This window comes from Choloepus didactylus, chromosome 7 (genome assembly GCF_015220235.1).
Source record: "Choloepus didactylus isolate mChoDid1 chromosome 7, mChoDid1.pri, whole genome shotgun sequence".
NCBI lineage: Eukaryota > Metazoa > Chordata > Mammalia > Pilosa > Megalonychidae > Choloepus > Choloepus didactylus.
In genome coordinates, this window is record NC_051313.1 from 93,952,170 (window position 1) to 93,973,080 (window position 20,911).

Consider the following 20,911-nt stretch of genomic DNA (forward strand, 5'->3'; position numbering starts at 1 on the left):
TGGGAATATGAGTGAAATTAACTAATAAAGTCATTAAGAAAGCCATTTCACGTCCAACTATTTAAATTTGTTAACAATGACAAGATTAGTTGGCCACTAGATCAGTCACCATAAAGATCTGTAAAAGATGGAGTAGGCCTAGGAATACAGAGTTGTCTATTTAAAGGAAAAAAAAATTTATGTGTTTTGTTCCCATCTCATTCTAGCTTCATAAACCAAGGATGAAAAATGTAGGGGGCACAGAAAATGAGTTTAAAGCTGAATTACAACCTTTAATAGAGATCAAAGCCATATTTAAATACTTGAACAGAGATGAGGCCTTTCAGTCTAGATTCCAATTCCCTCTGAACTCATTCTAAATACTAATAAACTATTGGTACAGAGTATTTTATTTGATTTCAATAAACATATTTTGTCATATGACACAAACTTGGAATCCAAAGACATTTTGTGAATGGTTTGAAAGTCTATCAAGTAATTTACAATCATCCTGGACTCCTTTTTTTCATATCCTAGATCCAATCCATTAGTAAAGCCCATCAGCTGTATCTTCAGAATATACCCAGATTCTTCTCCCCAATTCCAATGCCACAACTTTGGTCCAAGCCACCAACTCTTACCTGGATTATTGCAAAACCCTCCTGTGTGGTCAACCTGCTTCCACTCTCGCCTCTCATCTCTATTCTCAATACAATCACTACAGTAATCCTTTAAAATAAGGCAGCTCACACCACTTATTCTAGTTCACCCTGCTTCAGCTATACTAGTTTTCTTGCTGTTTCTTGAATATACCAAGCTCATGGCTAGACCTTTTCACTTGCTGTTCCTTCTACCTGGAACGCTCTTCCTTATATATATTTGCATGGCTCAGTCCTCACTTTGTTCAGGTCTTTGCTCGAATTCACCTATCAGTGAGATCATTCCTGACCATCCTATTAAAAATAGCAAGTCCCTTCCCCGCCCTCCCTGTACAATGCCCCCATCCTTTCCTTTCTTTTTCATTACAGTTACCACCATCAGGTACACTTTTCTTGCTTATTATCTAAGACTCTGGTCAAACCTCCTCTACCCCTGTGTGTGCTCCATAGAGGGGGCTTTGTTTTGCTCACTGGTGTATCCCAAGTGCTTAGAATAGTCCCTGACACACAAACTAAGTACTTTATGAACAAACGAATGATGAAATGAAAAGATAAGCATCTTTGTCAATGTCAGAAACATGACCTCTGGTAATTTAATAACCCATAGAACTTTCTGCAATGTTATCTATTGTTTACATCTCCTTCTTGGGTCTAAATTAATTGCAAATTATGAAGTAATTTTTAAATGATTTTTAATTGCTTAACAAGTAGACATACAATTGGTGGCAATTATTGATTAAATCTTGAAATACCACAATTACCTTTTCTTCAGGATCATGATGAAATATCCCTTTCTTATTATATCAAAGCTTGTTATTCTCTACCAGACATCATAAAGTTTCTTAATAATCAGTGCACATCACATCTGTGTGTGGAAACACTGACAAAGAGGTGCTGCTTCCTATTGCTCTACATCTGCTCTAACCACTCTTCTTCCTGGAATGTCCCTTCTGTTCCTCACTATTTAGCAAGCTCCTACAGATATCTTTATGATAAAGTCTAATGACTACTTCCTAAAGACTTGGTTGACAACTTCAACCTACAAACTAAAAGCACAATGTGGTCATTTTGGAAAGATGACTGGAAAATTCTCATGCTACATGCCTTCTTAAAAAAATACAAGCAGGGAGGAACTTACCTGACATCTTAAGAAATAAAAACACTAACTGGTTTCCAATGTGGACTGAAAAGATAATAGTAATTAAAAAATCAATAATTTCATTTTACAACAAAATATCCAGTGTTGCAGAGAAAGAACAAAATGCTATGGTATTTTTTTGTCTTAAGAAAGTTTTATATTTATAGAAATATTTTTAAGTTTGGTAAGTAATTACTAAAAACTTTCATGGATAAGACATTTCTGGTCAAATAACATGAAACATATAAATAAAGAGAGGTATGGCAAGCTCTTCATAGTCTTCTATTTACGTAGTATGTTCTACTTTTACAATGGGACTTCAACATTAAATATGAATATCAAATGTAGGAAACAGATCAATCCAATGAAAAACTAAAATGAAGATACTTCCATGTGAAATAAAAAATTTAAAGGGTTAAGGAATATTCCTGAGTAGACTTCATTATTTTTGAAGAATATAATGTTTACATAACTATGTAAAAAAACCAGACTAAGATTACTAAAAATAAATTTAATTTTATGCAAATATTTTAACATTCCTTTTAAACAACAGATCATATAAGTCATATAAAAGTCTAAGCAGGTAAAAGGAATGGAAAAGGTTGCCTTTTAATTATTGCAAAAAAAAAACTACACTATTTTTCTAATTCCAGCAATGTGTTATATAATTAAAGCAGGAATATACATGTCAATGAAACTCACAAGGAACACTGCTGGTAAAAATTTTAATCTGTTTCCATGATTAGTTTTCATTATTCTCTTCTAACAACCATAAACAAATATCTCAAAGGTAAATCAGTGCCACATGAGAAGTAGAATTTACAGAAAATCTGAGCTATTTTAACTTACTTATATTCATTTTCACTCCTAAAAAAATAAACTAGAATCATCTGTACAGTACAAACAAAATTAAGACTAATGATATTTGGGAAACACATAAACAATAACGACGAGCTTTCCTTTCTTTTTTTTTTCAATCCTTTTAACCTAAATATTCAAAGTTAACTGGAAAACAGCAATACCTATATTAGAATACATGATTTATATTTGTATTAACATGTATTCTATTCTTTCTGTACATCTGCACAACTGCACAAAAGCAGAAAGAAAATAGATTTTGAACATGTGAATGCAAAAGCATGTTTTCAAATACATTTGTGCTAGCAGATTTCTCATCTCTTTTAGAAAACAACTCAAGAATTCATTATCCTGAGAGTCTCTTCAAGGCCACTTGATGTTGTGTGGTAATATCTTTAATCACATTTCCTCAAGACTTCTTCTAATAGCTTCTTCTAATTCCACATCTGCATTAAAAAACATACAGAATTTTAATGCTTAGGGCAGAAAACTGATCAACACGTGCTTTAAATCAACCACTTTCATCTTTTCAAGAAGGAAAAGAAAACCAAAACAGAAAAACTTAGGATAACCTGGCAGTTTCTCTACCATATTTGACATTTTTAAAAGGAGAATCTGGATATAATCTCAAATATGAGCTTAATGTACTAAGGAACTTGCAAGTTATTTCCATTTAAGGATGTAGAACATGAAAAAAAACTTTTAGAATCTTTGGCAGGTAGTGTTAAAATCAATGTCACTTATTGTCAAAAAGACTTGTGATGTATATAAGAACTAGAACAGAAATAGAAAAGCAAAACTTAAAAATGACAAAATCCCACAGGCTATTAAAATTTAGCTTTACGTTTTCTAGCTTCTAAAACAAAAAGTGAAACTCGTGGCTACGTAATGGTCACCTGAGAAGCATATAATATACATAACACACACAGTATTAATTTATCAAATATTTATTGAAAGCATGCTATACACCAGGAACAGGAATATAATGGTGAACAAGATAAAAGATATTTTGGGGTTCATAGGTCTTTTTTCATCTCCTCCCTGAGAATGACGCTAAAGCCCAGGAGGGTGGAATTAGGTGTAAATTTCTTAGTTTTCACTGGTTTCTCATGCCAGATTTATCTCATCCTATCTGGTCCTTAGCATGGGGTCTCCCAGGGACTACTTGGCTCACAGGCACCAGTGATCCCTCCAAGATTAGTCTGTACCTTCGTCTGAGCTGATGGACTGGTATTATGTTCTCTGTAATTTAAAATACTACAAGTCTATACTAGTGTAATACTAGTAAATACTAGTATAAAGTCTGTGTTAAGTTTAAGCTACATTCTAGATTCTATGGTCAGCAAGCTGCCCTAAGGTAAATTCAAAGGGAGGAGGAAATGCAAAGAAAAGCCAAGATACTCTTAGCAATGAAGAACAAGGTGACAAGATTTGCATAAGATACGAAAATTTATTATAAGGTTACAGTAATTAAGAGTGTGGTACTCTAGTGGCAAGAAGAGATAAACAGACCAATGGAACAGAGTACAAAACACAGAAACAGACCCATGCATATACAGACATTTGATTTATGACAAAGTTAGCGCTGCAGAGCAGTGGGAAAAGATGTTCTTTTTAATAAATGGTGGTAGGTCAACTTATGGACTGTAAGGGAAAAAAATAAAACTTTACTGCTACCTTAAAACATAGACAAAAATAAATTTCAGATTTACTGTATATCTAAATGTGAATAGGAAAACAACAAAGATTCTAGAAGATAATAATAGGTGAATATTTTCATGACCCTATTGTAGAGAAAGATTTTTAAACAGGATTCAAAAAACAGTATGGAAAATCACTGGGACTATATTTAAATTGCTTTTATTCAACAAACTGCACCATTCAACAAACAAAAAGGCAAGCCACAGAGTGGGAGAAAAGATTTGCAATGCATGGAACTTGTACAGAAAGAACTGAAAGATTTTCAATTAAAATAAAAAATCAATGAGGAAAAGATATCCAAGAGATGTCAAAAAATTTGAAAAGAATGCATGAAAGACTGTCAAAATAATGTATGATAACTTTGATATGATACATCTAGAACAGACAAACTTATAGAGACCGAAAGCAGAGTAGAGGTTACCAGGGGATGGGAGGAGAGGGGAAAACAGAGTGATACGTAAAGGGTACAACAGTGTGTTTTTTATCGGATGTGGAAATATTTTTGAAACTAGAGAGAGCTGATGGTAGCACAACATTGTGAATACACAAAATACTTCTAGATTGTATATTTAAAATGGCAAATGGTATGTTATATGAATTTTACCTAAATTTTAAAAAATGGCCAACATTTCTCATAAGAAAAATATAAATTAAAACCATAAAGAAATATCAGTACGTACCTCTCAGACAAGCTAAAATTAAAAAGATGAGTAATATCAATGACTGATGAGGATGTAGATAAGTGGAAACTCACAGTACTGGAAGGAATGAATATTGGCAAAACTACTTTGGGAAAGCAATTTGGCATTACCTATTAGAGCTGAACATAAGCAATTCCACTTCTAGGATATATATTCCCAGAAGTGGGATATGTGCACTGTGCTGGTTTGAATCTATTATGTCCCCCAGAAAAGCCATGTTCTTTTAATCCAATCTTGTGGGTGCAAGCTTCTTGTGGGTGGGACCTTTTGGTTAAATTACTTCCATGGAGATGTGACCCCGCGCATTTAAGGTGGATCTTAATTAGTTTACTGGCATCCTCTATGAGAGGATAAAAGGTAGAGACATTTTGAAGAGAGACTCAGAGACATTTAGAAAACACTCAGAGACATTTTGGAGATAGCCACTGAAACCAGAACCAGGAGAGAAGCTAAGAGATGAAGCCCAGAGCTTTCCCTGGAGAAGCTAAGTGAGAACCCACGGACACTTAAGGAGACAGTCACTAGAGTCAGAAGCAGAAAGCAATGCAACTTAGAAGCAAAGGACTAGCAGACGCTAGCCACGTGCCTTCCCAGATGCCATCAGCCTTTTACTCAAGAGAAGGTATCTATCTATTGATGCCTTAATTTGGACATTTTCATGGCCTTAAAACTGTAAATTTGTGAACTAATAAACCCCCATTGTAAAAGCCAATCCATTTCTGGTACATTGCATTTCCGGCAGCTTTAACAAACTGAAACATCCATCAAGAGACTTGTATGAGAATGTTTGCTGTAGCATTTAAAAATGTTTAAAAGTCAAAAACTGCAAACAATCCAAATGTCTATAAATAATAGAATAAATTGTGGTATATGCATAGAATAAAAAATTATATGGGTCTTGGAAATGAACAAACCAAAGCTACTTGCTATCTACAATATGGATAGATCTAAAAGAATGTTAAGTGAAGGAAATCAGACCCCAAGAATACAACCCATACATGTACTATTTTATGTGGCTATTATGTTTAATTAAAATGAAATTAAATTTAAAATTCAATTTCTTAGTCATACTAGCCACATTTAAAGGGCTAAACAGCCACATGTGACTAGTACAGATAAGAATATTTCCATCATCACAGAAAGTTCTGTTGCATATCAGTGGTCTATATGATCTCATTTAGGTAAGTTCAAAATCAAACACTACTAAACTATAGTGTTTCAAGTCATGAGAGTGGTTACCTTTGGGAAAGAGGACAGGGGAAATAACAGAGAGGGTATGAGGGGGACATCTAGGGTAGGAGTGCAATCCTTTTTTTTTTAACTTGAGAGACGCTTATCAGCTCTCTGAGATATTTAATACATTTTATATATGCATTAGGTGTAATGCATGTACACAAACACAGAAACAAAACAATGGAAATTAACAACATTTAAGTCAGGGGGAGGAAGGATCAGAGTTGAAGTATTTAAGGTTCTTCCACTGCTCCAGAGAGTCAGACAATATGTAGGTATACTTTAGCCTTGAAGTTATATACAGGCTACTTCAGAGATATTGTGGGTTCAGTTCCAGACCACTGCAATAAAGTGAATATGGCAATAAAGCAAGTTACATGAATTTTGTGGTTTCCCAGTGCATAAAAAAGTTATGTTTATATTATACTCTGGTCTGTTAACTGTGCAATAGCATAATGCCTCAAAAATAATGTACATACTGTAATTTAAAAATATCTTTTTGCTAAAAAAAAAAATGCTAACCATCATCTGAGTCTTCAGCAAGTTGTAATCTTTTCTGGTAGTGGAGGGTTGTGATGGTTAGGTTCATGTGTCAACTTGGCCAGGTGATGGTGTCCAAGTGTCTGGTCAAGCAAGCACTGGCCTAACCGTTACTACAAAGACATTTGTGGCTGATTAATAAACCAGAAGGGTGGTTTATTAAATCATCAGTCAATTGACTGCATCTGTGACTGATTACAATCAAGGAAGGGCATGTCTTCCACAATGAGAGTACTCATCAGCTGGATTTAATCCAACCAGTTGAAGACTTTAAAGAGAGAAAGAGAGAGGACCTTCATTTTCTTTTTTCTTTGGCTAGCCAGTGTCTCCTGAGCAGTTCATCAAATACCTTCATCGGAGTTGTCAGTTCGCTGACTACCCTACGGAATTAGGACTCGTGCATCCCTACAGTTTGCGTGAGACTGTATAAAATCTTGTATTTGCAGATATCTGTTGTTGGTTCTCTTTCCCTAGAGAACCCTAACTAATACAGCTTGGTACTGAGAGTTGTTCTTGAGAAAAAGAATCTTAAAATGGGCTTTTACAATGGTTTTCCACTCTGATTAGATTCCATTTCCAATAATCAAGATGGGACTGACAGTCCATGGTGTGAATTGGCCATGGAGATATGCAAAATATCACCATTTAATTCTCCTAATCATCCTCAAGGCTCTGGGTGACAGTGCTTTTGACACCTTAACGGAGTTTTGTGGAGTTAAGAGGTATAATGATGTTGGTTGGTTGCTCTTAGATACACTGGATAAAGTTGTAAGAGAATGGGATGAGCTAAAGGCTTCAAAATTTGAAACTTAAACGCGGTATGATGGACATAAAAGTTTTTATATGTGCCCTGAAAGAAAATCTTATTTCCTATGTCTGCAGACTTGAGATTTCTGAAAACCAGACCCAGAGTCTCATTGTGCAAGTAACAGATTTACAACATAAACTAAAATCTCAACCTCACAGAGTGTCTGCTGTTAAAGGCAATGATTGGAAAAGAATGGGATCCTGAAACTTGGGATGGGGACATATGGATTGGTACCCTGGATTCTGCTGAGTCTTTGCTAGACATACCTATAGTGACCTGCCCTGAGGAGACAGCTACCCAACCTCCAGCCTGCTTTGAGGAAACAGCTTCCGTCCCTCCAGTCTGCCCTGAGGAGCCTACCATCCAACCTCCACCTAAAGAGATTAGCCCTTCAGTTCCTGCTAAACCTATAATCAACTCCCCAGAGGAAGAAGCTCTCACTCTTCTGTCTGAAGAGATTAATCCTGTTTCACAGAAGACACTGCAACGGAATGTCCTGAGGTAACTGGCTCGAGGCATATTTCTAATTCTTTTCATGACCTACACCTACCACCACTCTTTTCTTCAAGACCTATAACCAGACTAAAGTCCCAACGGGCTCTGAAGGGTGAGGTACAAAGTGTGACCCATGAGGAAGTACGCTCGAGTGGTTAGAAAGGGTGTTAACTGTTCATGTGGGTGGTTGGATGAAACACGGCTCAAAAGGTGGCCAACGTTACCTGAGATCAAAATGCCAGAACTGCCCTGGTATAATGCAGAGGAGGGGATTCAAAGGCTTAGAGATTGGAATATTAGAGTGGATTTATCATGGAAGACCTGCTCACACACCCCTGGAATGTTCAGAGGACACACCTTTTACCAAGACATGAGGAGTAAATTTGTGAGACTAAGCTCCATCATCCCTGAAAAGCTCTGTAGTTGCCCTTCTCTGTGGGTCAGATATTACTATGGGAATTGCTGTCACTGAGCTGGAATCCTTAAACACAATGGGGATAATCGGATTGCCAGTCGGCAGAAGCCATGTGGCAGCAGTTAACAGTCAAAAACAAGGTAGGTGTGGCTACCAGCTGATCCAATGGTGTTGGAAGTGTCAGTGGCAAATAGAGATGCTGTTTGGAGCCTTTGGCAGGCTTCTATAGGAGAATCAAAACACAGGCCCTTAGGATTGCAGATAACTCCTCTCCTTTTGAGAAAACAGCTTTTGGCCTCCTATTGGGCCTTAGAAGAGACAGAGCACTTAACCATGGGCCACCAAGTCACCATGATACCTGAGTCACCTGTCATGAACTGGGTGTTGTCTGATCTGCCAAGCCATAAAGTTGGGCATGCAGAGCAGCACTCCAGCATAAAACGGAAATGGTACATACGAGACAGGGCTCACACAAGGGTTCTGAAGGCACAAGTAAGTTACATGAAGTAGCCCAAATGCCCACGGTCCCCACTCCTGCCACATTACCTTCTCTTTCCCAGCCCACAGCTATGGCCTCTTGGGGAGTTCCTTAACAATCAGTTGACTGAGGAAGAGAAAACATGGGCCTGGTTTATAGATGGTTCTGCACAATATGCAAGTACCACCCAAAAGTGGACAGCTGCAACACTGCAGCCCCTTTCTGGGATGTCCCTGAAGGACACTGGTTAGGGTAAATCTTCCCAGTGGGTAGAACTTCGAGCACTGCACCTGGTTGTTCACTTTACTTGGAAGGAGAACTGGCCAGAAGTGCATTTGTATACTGATTCATGGGCTGTTGCTAATGGTTTGACTGGGTAGTCAGGGACTTGGAAGGCACATGATTGGAAAACTGGTGACGAAGTCTGGGGAAGAGGTATGTGGACAGACCTTTTTGAGTGGGCCAAAAATATGAAGATATTTGTGTCCCATGTTTATGTTCACCAGAGGGTGACTTCAGAAGATTTTAAAAACCAAATGGATAAAATGACCTGTTTGGTGGATACCAGTCAGCCTCTTTCTCCAGCCACTCCTGTCACTGTCCAGTGGGCTCATGAACAAAGTAGTCATGGTGGTAGGGATGGAGGTTATGCATGGGCTCAGCAACATGGACTTCCCCTCACCAAGGCTGACCTGGCCACAGCCACTGCTGAGTGCTCAATCTGCTAGCAGCAGAGACCCACACTCAGGTACTGACAGACTTGCTAGACGCAGGAGTGCCACAAACCTTCAATTTGTAGACATGCAATATATATATATAGTCCTCAAAAAAACTGTTCAGATGCTTTAGGCAGTCACATAAACTAATTATGAGTGTATGTGGAGTGTGCCAGTTTGGATGTATTATGGCCCCCAAAATGCCACTATCTTTGAGGCAATCTTGTGGGGGCAGATTGATTAATCTTTTTTATTAGGGTGTGACCTTTTGATTGGATGTTTCCATGGAGATATGACCCACCCAACTGTGGATGATGACTTTGACTGGATAATTTTAATGGAGATGTTACCCTACCCATTCAGGGTGGGTCTGAATTAAATCACTGGAGTCATATAAATGAGCTCACAAACAGAAGGAAGTCAGTGCAGCTGTGAGTGACGTTTTGGAGAGGAGTTGCAGCTAAAAGAGACATTTTGGAGGCTGCCATTTTGAAACACAACCTGGGAGCAAAGGAAGAAGATGCCAGCCATGTGCCTTCTCAGCTAAAAGAGGTTTTCCCCATGCTATCAGCCATCCTTCAGTGAAGGTACCCTACTGTTGATGCCTTGCCTTGGACACTTTATGGCCTTAAAACTGTAACTTTGTAACCAAATAAACCCCCTTTATAAAAGCCAATCCATTTCTGGTACTTCGCATGATGGCAGCATTAGCAAACTGGAACAGGGAGGCAGTGTGGAGAAGGGCAGACCCAAATCAGAATTGAGAGGATGTAAGGAGCACACATACCAAGAGAGACTGAACAGTGTGATAAACTATCATGGGCTTTATGCTTAGAGTGACTATACATTCCTGTTTGCTCAGATCAGTACCAGTTTACACCTGTTATTTTGCACTAATAGTGCCCTTTTCTCTCTCAAAAATGTTTGGACAATGAATTATAAGGTCACCCTATTTACAGTCTAACACAATTTTTCAAGTTTGAATCCTGGCTCTGCCCCTTACTAGCTATGTTGCTTTTGAGCAAATAACATCCTTTCTAAGCCTCAGTTTCTTCCTTTATAAAATGAGAATAATACATGATGAAGTAGTTTGAGATTAAAAGAAATAATACATAAAAGTTCCTGATATGCTGTCTGACACATGCTAGATGCCTCATTAAAGTACCTATTAGATTCGCCTATGTCAAAATTAACTACTTTCACCCACTGGGCAAATAACAAAAAGGAATATTATTCATTTTTCTCAAATCAAGAAGTTCAACACAGGTATTCAGTGGCCATATCCTAGAAGACACATAAAGGTGAAAATACAACTTACTCTTTTTTCTCTGATTTTATTTCGTTCTCTTAAGGGAGAGAGAGTTAGGGTAGAATAAGTAAGAATCCAGGAATAGGAACTAGTAAGATTTTTATAAAAAGTGTACCTTAATCACTTTCAATCCGTGAATCTGAGGCCAAATTACTTAATGTTTCAAAGCCTCAGTTCATATGTAGAATGAAGAAAAAATTGTTGAGGTTAAGAGCAGTTTTGAAAGTATTAGAGGACTGTTCATAAACATTAAGTCTAAAAACTAACACATGGTCTCTTTTCTTTTCCTTCTTTTTTTTTGCTTTTTAAACTGGCTACAATATAGTTTTACTATTTATGTTATTTTAATATTACTAACGATAAAGATGGCTGCTATTAATTAAAGGATATCTAAGAGTAAGGCAAACTGCTGCATCTCCCTTATTACTGACATTAACAGAGAGATCATTTTACATGGGCAACCAATCACATAATGCTTAACTCTGTCTCTTTTCCAATGATTTGAGTCAGAATACCTCTGTTAAACAGGCATACCTCCAGGGCAGACCTCAGATCCAGGTAAACGTGAATAATGAAATTATTTATCATAATCACAATAACAGCAGCAGCTACCAATACATATATTGCTTACTATGTACCAGGCTTTTCTAGTAAAGTAGGTAGTATTAGTATTCTCATTTCTTTTTTTTAAATGAAACTGAAGCACAGAGAAGTTAAGTGAATTGCCCAATATTACATAGCTTCTAAGAGGCAGAGCTGAGTTTTAACCCAGGCAGTTTAGTTTCAAAGTCTGCACTCTTAGCCACCACACTATGTGCACAGCTTCTATTTTGCCTATCTGTTAAATAAAACAATTACACAGGGTCTTTATGATTGTCCCGGGTGGTCAAAGAGTCTGATGCTGGTCTACAGAAAATAACAATGAGACCAGGCAAAAAACCACAAGCAAATTTATCCTGCCTTTTGCCACCATTTGTCAGGCATTTACAGTGTTATAACTGAATGGAAGGGAAAGAATAAAAAGGGTTTGAGAGATTATTCAAACCTCTTTTTGAATGTCACTTATCAGATCTGGATTAGACCATTACCTTGCTTCCTTGAGGCAGGGTCAAGAAAATCACCCAATATTCTCCCAACCAAACAGACCCTGAGTTAATTTCCCTTATTCAGGGAGATGGGTCCTGGTGACTCTAACATGTTATAAGTTTTTGATGAATTTAATCATTCAACAAGCAATGAATTACTGCCAAGCAGTATGCTAGGTGCTGCTGAAATAAAGATAAATAAAACATGATCCTACTCCTTGTGAGTTCAATCTAGTGGGGATGAGAGGTGTAGACAGAAATATTTTAAATCAACTTGGTATCTGTTGGGGATTGAATCATGTCCCCCACAAAAGACATGCTCAGGTCCCAAACCCTGGATCTGTGGGTATGAACCCACTTGTAAATAGGACTTTCGAAGACGTCATTAGTTAAGGTGTACCCAAACTGAATGAGGGTGGGCCTTAATCCAGTATGGGTGAAGTCCTTATAAGCAAAAATATTTCGACATGAAAGAGAGAAGTCATCAAAGAAGGAAGCTAGAAGTCAATGAAACCCCAAAGAGAAATGAGAAGATGCTGCCAGATGCATTGCCATGTGATAAAAAAGCCAAGGAAGCCCAAAGATTTGGTGTCCACCAAAAAGATACCAACCCTGGGAGGAAACAAACCTTCTAGGCTCTGAAACTATGAGCTAATAAATTCCTATTGTTTAAGTCATACCACTGTATGGTATTTGTTATAGCAACTAGAAAACTAATATAGTACAATGCAGTAGAAGCCTAGAGAAGGGAGTAGTTAGCTGTCTGTGTAAGGGAAATCTAGGAGAGGGCACTGATCTTACAGAATTGTCTACAAAAATGGCAATTCTATATGTTTCAACCTAAGAGATAATATTTGAGCTAGTTCTTGTTGAATGCAAAGAAAGGGCAAAAGGAAGGGTATTAGAGGAAAGTGCAGAGGAGACCATATTCCTTAGCTAACTTCATGAATCACTATGTGATTCTCATAGTTACTTTACATAAGGCCTCAGGAAACAAAAGAAAATGTACACACAAACTGCATTATGTTTCCATCTCAGAGAACAACTAGTTAAAAGTTTAAATATCTAATCTTGAATCCTTTAATTCTTTTTTTTAAACTACAGAATCACAAAAGTATAAAAATTCTCCAAATCTCCAAACCATAAAATATGATATACACATAACAACATGCTAGAAATTCTGGTACCTATCCAGTTACACACATCTCAGATTTCCTGGTTAGCCGAAGGCCATGAAACTGTGAAAGCTTCCAAAGTGTGGTTATTGAAAAGTTATAATTTCGCCTGGAATTGTCCCTGTGTATTAGTCATGGGGTAGTAAATAAAGGTTGTAATGTCTGAGCTCCTTAAATGTTCAATGGTGTCTATCTATCAATGGCCTTGATAAACAACTTAGCTGACAATTTTTGTTTAAAACTCACAAAAGTTCTTTAATTGTTTAACTTATCATTATGTGGCTGCTAAGCATCAAGCTAGACCTTGAAAGACCATGTTGGGAAAACAAGTTGGTTGGTCAAAAAAGTTGCTTCCAATTAGGCTGTAGGCTTCCTGCCAACTTTGTTAACCAATGAATTCTGGCTATAAGAGAAAAAGATTAGTTTACCACTTCATCCAATGTAATTCCACAGCCAGACTCAAATTCCCAAACTTCTAATGGCACAAAACTCTTAATCAAACTAACTGCATTATATGAGTTGGAAAATGCACAGAAAACAAATCAGCAGGGTCATTCTGTTTGTGTGTGTTTAGCTGACATTTCCTTTCCAATTCTCAGCCTCCACAATCCCATCCTAAAATTTCCAACAACAAACACTATGTTGGAATGTATGTTAAGACCCTTACTATTGTCCTTTAATGTCAAGGATGCTAACTTAATAGTTCTAGTGACACTAAAAGTATTTTCTAAAATCCATCATCCCATTTTCCCCATGATATTAAAAAGCACAGTCTATTATTGGAAAAACAAAAGCAAAGAATAGTTACATAACACAACCAAATACTGGTATCACCAGTAAATGATCTGATGCCAAGTGAGGAAAAAAAAGTTCTCTTAAGCTTCTAGGGAAGATGGCAGAGTAGGGAGCTCCAGGACTCAGACCTCCCTCCAAAATAACTATTAAACAGGCAGGAATGTTTGAAACATCTATTCTGAAACCCCAGAGGCCAGAAAAACACTGTACAGTATCCGGGGAAGAGTGGGAGGAAGAGGCAAATAAATTATAGTAAAGAACTATAAACTGCTCTCTCGAAGTGTAGGCTACCGGCATCCATTCCCCACTCTCGCAGCAGGCTGCTGTGGGATCCAACCTTTGGTTAGTTGCTAGCGAAACAAAGGGACATAAAAATCCTCCTCTCCAAGAACACAGGTGGGCATGTGTGCTGATGTGGATATATTATGTCCCCCAGAAAAGCCATATTCTTTAATGCAGTCTTGTGAGGGGCAAACTGACTAATCTGTTGATTAGTGTGGAACCTGATTAAATCATTTCCATAGAGGTATGGACCCCACCCATTCAGGGTGGGTCTTGATTACTTCACTGGACTAGTTAAGAGAGCTCCAGAGCCAGAGCAGACAGAGATGAATAGAGATGCCTGGAGATGTGGAGAGAAAGATGTTTGGAAATGCTAAGCTAAGCGATGAAGCCCAAAGTTTGACCCAGAGAAGCCAAGAGAGGACGCCCAGACACTTAGAAACGTCCCAGGAGTAAAAAGCAAGGATGCACAGGAACTGAGAAAGGAACCAAGACAGATGCTCAGAGTCATTTTGGAGAAAAACATTTTGAAACACAACCCAGGAGGCAAAGGACCAGCAGACAGCAGCCATGTGCCTTCCCAGCTGACAAAGGTGTTCTGGCCGCTGTTGGCCTTCCTTCAGTGAAGGTATTCTCTTGTTGATGCATTAGTTTGGACACCTGTATGGCCTTAGAACTTTAAATATGTAACCAAATAAACCCCATTTATAAAAGCCAATCCCTTTCTGGTATTTTGCATAATGGCAGCATTAGAAACCGGAATAGCATGGCTTGCTGCTAATCATGGTTACTGATTAACAAATTTAGATTAGTGGTTTCAGGCTCAATGGGCAGCTTTTGTTTCAGCCTGCCCTGGACAAAGATGATGACAGCCACAGTTTCAACCTTCCTCAGACAAGAAGAGGAGATTTAAAAATGCGGCACTTCCTCGGGGCTTTAGGGGAGACTAACCCAAGGGCTGCATTTACTGCGCAGGCCAGGAAAGCTCAGCTTTGGTGTGATTCCCTTTCCCAGGGCACTTTGGAGCCAGTCTGCGCCCCCTTCTTGGGAACCTGGCCCTGGTTTGGCTGGGAGAGACTGTTTTGAGAAAGTCCTGTCCCAGGTGACACTCCTCCCAGAATTTGCCCCCCAGGCAAAAGCAGCATGAAACAACAAAAGGAATGTAAGAAAATACAGAGGTGGACAGTCTGGAACAAGGCTTGTCAGCATCAAATACCAGGGAGAGGGAAGTCTGACTCCTGGAAAACAGAAGGAACAACCAAATTCCTGTAAACAAGGGAATGCCAAAACCACTAACAAGCAAAAGCCCAAGAGAAGACAGGCCAACAAACACAGGGAAAACCCTGAACAAAGCATTCCCCTTGGGCAGACCTTCCTAATAGGAGGGCTGAAGCTCAAGAAAATCTCTGCTTTATCAATAACTGATTACAAAAACTGAGAAACAGACATCCCAGTGAGTAAATCCCAGAGTCAAAATTAAAAATATTAAAATGTCCAGTGTGGACGAAGAAGCCAAGATGGCGGAAAAGGGATCTCTAGGATTCAGTTAGTCCTCCAGGGCAGCTAGTAAACAATCAGAAAACTATCTGAAACAACTGTTAGGGAGCTCAGGAGACCAGAAGAACACTGTACACTATCTATGGAAGAATAGAAGGAAGAGACTGAAATACTGCAGTGAAGACCTGTGGGTAGATCTCTCCCCATTGTGGAGGCTGGCGCCCATCCCCCATTTGTGTGGCAGGCTGCTTCGGGAGCCACTCCCTGGCTGGAAACAGAAGCCCTTTTCCCCAAGAAGAGGAGGAGGAGCATAGCTGGGTACCAAATGCAGCTTTGGAGTAGCAAATTGAGATTGCTGGGTTCCAGCTCTAAGAACACCGAAAGTTCTAACCTGCCCAGGACAGAGAGAATCTGGAAGCCTCAGTTTCAACCTCGCCCAGAGCAGAAGCAGAAGCAGGGCTGATTGAAAGAGACAGTGCCATATTACGGTTACAGGGAATGGTTTGCTGAAGGGTGGCTGGCTCTTCCCCAAGAAAGTAGGGGAGCGGGCACAGCCAAAGGCAGTTTGTGGCTTTTGATTACAAAACTCAAATTACAGGGTCTGGGATCTGAGCAACAGTTTCAACCCACTCCAGCCAAAAGAAGCTGGCAGATTCACCCTGGAAGAGCAGAGTCAGTTGAGAATTAAAGGGAAAGTAAAACCTCTAGGATTGCAAGGAACAGTTGCCTGAGGAGTGCCATCTGCTGGGCAAGCCAGGGAAGCCAATTTGGGGCACTGTTAAAAAGAAAATTGGCATCCTTCCAGTATCCTCTCCAGAGCACTCTGGAACTGAACTACATCACTTTTGTGGGTCCCTGGGAAAAACTGACTTGGGAAAGTCTGCTCTGAGAGGACCCTCCAGTCAGAATTAACCCTCTAGGTAAAAACAGCCACAGAAAATGAAACAAGTATTATAAATATAGAGAGGCAAAGAGAAACCAAACCGAATAGATCAACATTCCCAGAGAAGGAACAGGGAAAAGTAAGCTTTCTCCTGGGTGTGAAACAATTGCATAAATAGTGCAATCTCAAAAAATGTACTGTATATCCAGGGAAACAATCAGATGAAAAAGAGTTATTCTAAAGGTCTAAAATAAAGTGAACCAAGTATCAAAGAAGAGCTTTAGCACAAAGCCAATCAACAAGAAAACCCTAGGCAAGGGAGAGAAACTAACCTCCAGAGCAAACTCATCAAGAAAATCAGTTGTCTAGACAGCACCAAAAAATTACAAACCATACTAAAAAACAGGAAGACAGGTTCCAAAGGAACAAAAACTTCAGATGAGACATAAGATTTGAAACAATTAATCAGTGATATTCAAACAAATGTCCTAAATGAATTCAAGAAGATGAAGGAAAATTTGGCAAAAGAGGTAAAAAAATATTAAGAAGACACTGGTTGTTGATGAAGAAACTAAAAGCATACAAAAAAATTAACATAGCTTATGTGAGCTAAAGGTACAACAGAAGAGATTAAAAATACACTAGAAGCATACAACAGCAGATTTGAACAGGCAGAAGAATGGATCAGCAAACTAGAGGACAGGACATATGAAATCTTGTACACACACAAAAAACATATAAACAACTGGAAAAAATTAAGCAGGGTCTCAGGGAATTGAATGACAGCATGAAGAGCAAAAATATGCAAATCATGAGTGTCCCAGAAGCAGAAGAGAAAACCAAAGGGGCAGAAAGAATACCTGAGGAAATAATGGCTGAAAATTCCCCAACTCTTAGGAAAGACATAAATGTACATATCCAAGAAACACAATATACTCCAAAGAGAATAAATCCTAACAGACCTACTCCAAGACACACACTAATCAGAATGTCAAAGGCCAAAGACAAAAAAGAGAATTCTGAAAGCAGCAAGAGAAAGGTGATTCATCACATGCAAGGATACTCAATAAGACTAAGTACAGATTTCTCGTCAGAAACCACTGAGGTGAGAAGGCAGTGGCATAATATATTTTAGGTAATGAAAAAGAAAAACGGCCAGCCAAGAATTCTATAATAAGCAAAACTATCCTTTAAAATGAGGGAGAGTACAGAATATTCACAGACAAGAAGAAACTGATAGAGTTCATCAACAAGAGACCTGCCCTACAAGAAATACTAAAGGGAATTCTACAGGCTAAAAGGGAAAAACAGGGAAGAGAGGCTTGGTGGAAACTGTAAAAATGAAGATTATCAGTAGGAGTAACTAAAAGGGTAAAAAAAAAAAAAAAAGACAAAAATAAGATTTGACACGTAAAAAAACATATAAAATGGTAGAAATAGCAACTGCTTCTACAGTAATAACTCTGAATGGTAATGGATTAAACTCTCCAATCAAAGACACAGATTGGCAGAATGGATACAAAAATACGATCTGTTTATATGCTGTCCACAAAAGACTCACCTTAGAGCCAAGGACACAAATAGGTTGAAAGTGAAAGGCTGAGAAAACACATTCCATGCAAAAAGTAACCAGAAAAGAGTTGGGATAGTTATACTAATATCAGACAAAATGAACTTTAAATGCAAAACTGTTAAAAGATATAAAGAAGCAGATTACATATTAATAAAAGAGTAATCGACCAAGAAAAAATAACAATCATAAGTATTTATACACCTAAACAAGGTGCCCCAAAATACATGAGCCAAACACTGGCAAAAGTGAAGTGAGAAAGAGACATTTCTATAATAATAGTCAGAGACTTCAGTACACTACTGTGCTAGTTTGGATGTATTATTTCCCTCAAAAAGACATGTTCTTTGATGCAGTCTTGTGGGGGCACATGTATTAGCACTGATTAGGTTGGAATCATTTGATTGAGTGTCTCCATGGAGATGTGACTCCATCAGCTATGGGCAAGACCTCTGACTGGATAATTTCCATGGAGGTGCTACCCCACCCATTTAGGGTGGGTCTGAATTAAATCACTGGAGCCATACAAAAAGCAGCTGTGAGTGACATTTTAGAGAGCAACTGAGGGACATTTTGAAGATGGCCGTTGAAAGCAGACTTTTGCTCCGGAGAAGCTAAGAGAGGACAAACAGCCGAAGAGCAACATTTTGAAGAACCCACAGGAAATGCGAGAGGAGCTAGAACACAACCCGGGATCAGCAGATGCCAGCCATGTACCTTCCCAGCTTAGAGAGGTTTTCCTGGACACCACTGGCCTTCCTTCGATGAAGGTACCCGATTGTTGATGTTTTACTGTGGACACTTTATGGCCTTAAGACTGTAACAGTAACCAAATAAACCCCTTTTATAAAAGCCCATCCATTTCTGGCATTTTGCATAATGGCAGCATTAGCAAACAGGAATAATCATTTCATCAATAGATGGAGGATCAATAAAGAAACAGAGAGTTTGAATAATATGATAAATGAACTAGACTTAACAGACATATACAGAACACTGGAACCCCAAACAACATGAAATATACTCTTCTCAGCTGCACATTAATCATTTTCTAAGAAGACCACATGCTGGGTCACAAAACAGGACTCAATAAATTTGAAAAGACGGAAATTATACAAAACACATTCTGTGATCATAATATAATGAAGCTGGAAATCAGTAACAGGCAGAGAACTAGAAAGTTCACAAATAAATGGTGGTAAAACAACATACTCTAAAACAACATACTCTAAACAATCAGTGGGTTAAAGAAGAAATTTCAAGAGACATCAGAAAATATTTTGAAATGCATGAAAATGAGAACACAATATATCAAAACTTTCTGAATGCAGCAAAGGCGGGGCTAAGAGAAATTTATAGCCCTGTATTAGTCAGGGTTCTCTAGGGAAACAGAATCAACGAGAGATACCTATAAATAAGATCTATAGATGTGTCTCACGCAACTGTGGGTATGCATGAGTCTAAACCGTAGGGCAGGCAGCAAACTGGCAACTCCAATGAAGATGTTCGGTGAACTCCTCAGGCAGCAAACTGACAACTCCAATGAACGTGTTCGATGAACTACTCAGGCAACGAACTGGCAACTTCGATGAACTCCTCAGGAAACACTTCGCTGGTCAGCTGAAGAAGAAGTGAAGGTCCTCCATCTGTCTCACTTTCAAGTCTTCAACTGATTGGATTAAATCCAGCTGACTGCATTCTCTCATTGTGGAAGACACACCCTTCATTGATTTCATCAGTCACAGCTGCAGCCAATTGACTGATGATTTAACAAACCAGCCTTCTGGTTTATTAAGCAACCACAAATGTCCTTGCATTAACAGTCAGGCCAGGGCTTGCTTGACCAGACACCTGGGAACCATCACCTGGCCAAGTTAACACATGAACTTAACCATCACAGTCCACCACTTGTCAACCTGGCAGTTATACACATCACCTAAAACCATACTTTAGATATTTGCTTTACAAATACAAACACACTCATAACAAACAAGGAGGAAATATTCATGCCATCATAGTCCTCGTTTCTTTAATGGTCTCATGGTCATAGTTCATATTTATCACTACCTTCTTCCACTACCCATTCCATGTTCACTTTACCCTCAGCAAGCACTTCAGCTGGCCGTGGTTCTTTGCCATGGGGGGGTGACCCAAACCTTCATTCCTGAAGTTTTCTTGCCATTGGTAGCTCCTACCTGAGATTGGTTGTGCTGCAGTTTCCATTGACTTTAAACACAGGGCATGGTAGTACTAAGAGACGCCCTGGGGAATCTCCTGTATTCCAGGGAAACTCTTCTTTGCCTCCATTGTGTAGTTGCAGTGCTATTTCCCCTTGATAGTCAGGATCAATCACCCCAGCCAGTACAGTAATCCCCTTCCTTGCCTGCTGATTCAGAGGCATAAGAAGCCCAAAGTGGCCAGGAGGCAGTCTTAACTTTCAGTTTAATGGGATTATTGTTGTGTTCCCTGGTGGAAGCACTTCTTCTTTTAGAACAAAGACTTGTAGAAAAGCAGAGCTTAAGCCTGCAGGGACAGGAAGCAAAAATTTTCCTAGTGGATCACTAGGAGTGACAGTGAGTGGTGCCACTCCTGTT

General features: G+C 38.7%; 1 protein-coding gene across 4 annotated transcripts in view; it reads right to left on the reverse strand.

The window, feature by feature from the left end:
* Positions 1-2,705: 2,705 nt before the first annotated feature.
* ZNF451 (zinc finger protein 451) overlaps positions 2,706-20,911 on the reverse strand; it is a 133,544-nt gene continuing 115,338 nt past the window's right edge. For all 4 annotated transcript variants that reach the window (XM_037842544.1, XM_037842543.1, XM_037842541.1 and 1 more), the window contains one exon: positions 2,706-3,080. In XM_037842544.1, coding sequence (XP_037698472.1) covers positions 3,034-3,080 — 47 coding nt within the window. In that variant the 3' untranslated portion in view covers positions 2,706-3,033. The remainder of the gene's footprint in view (positions 3,081-20,911) is intronic.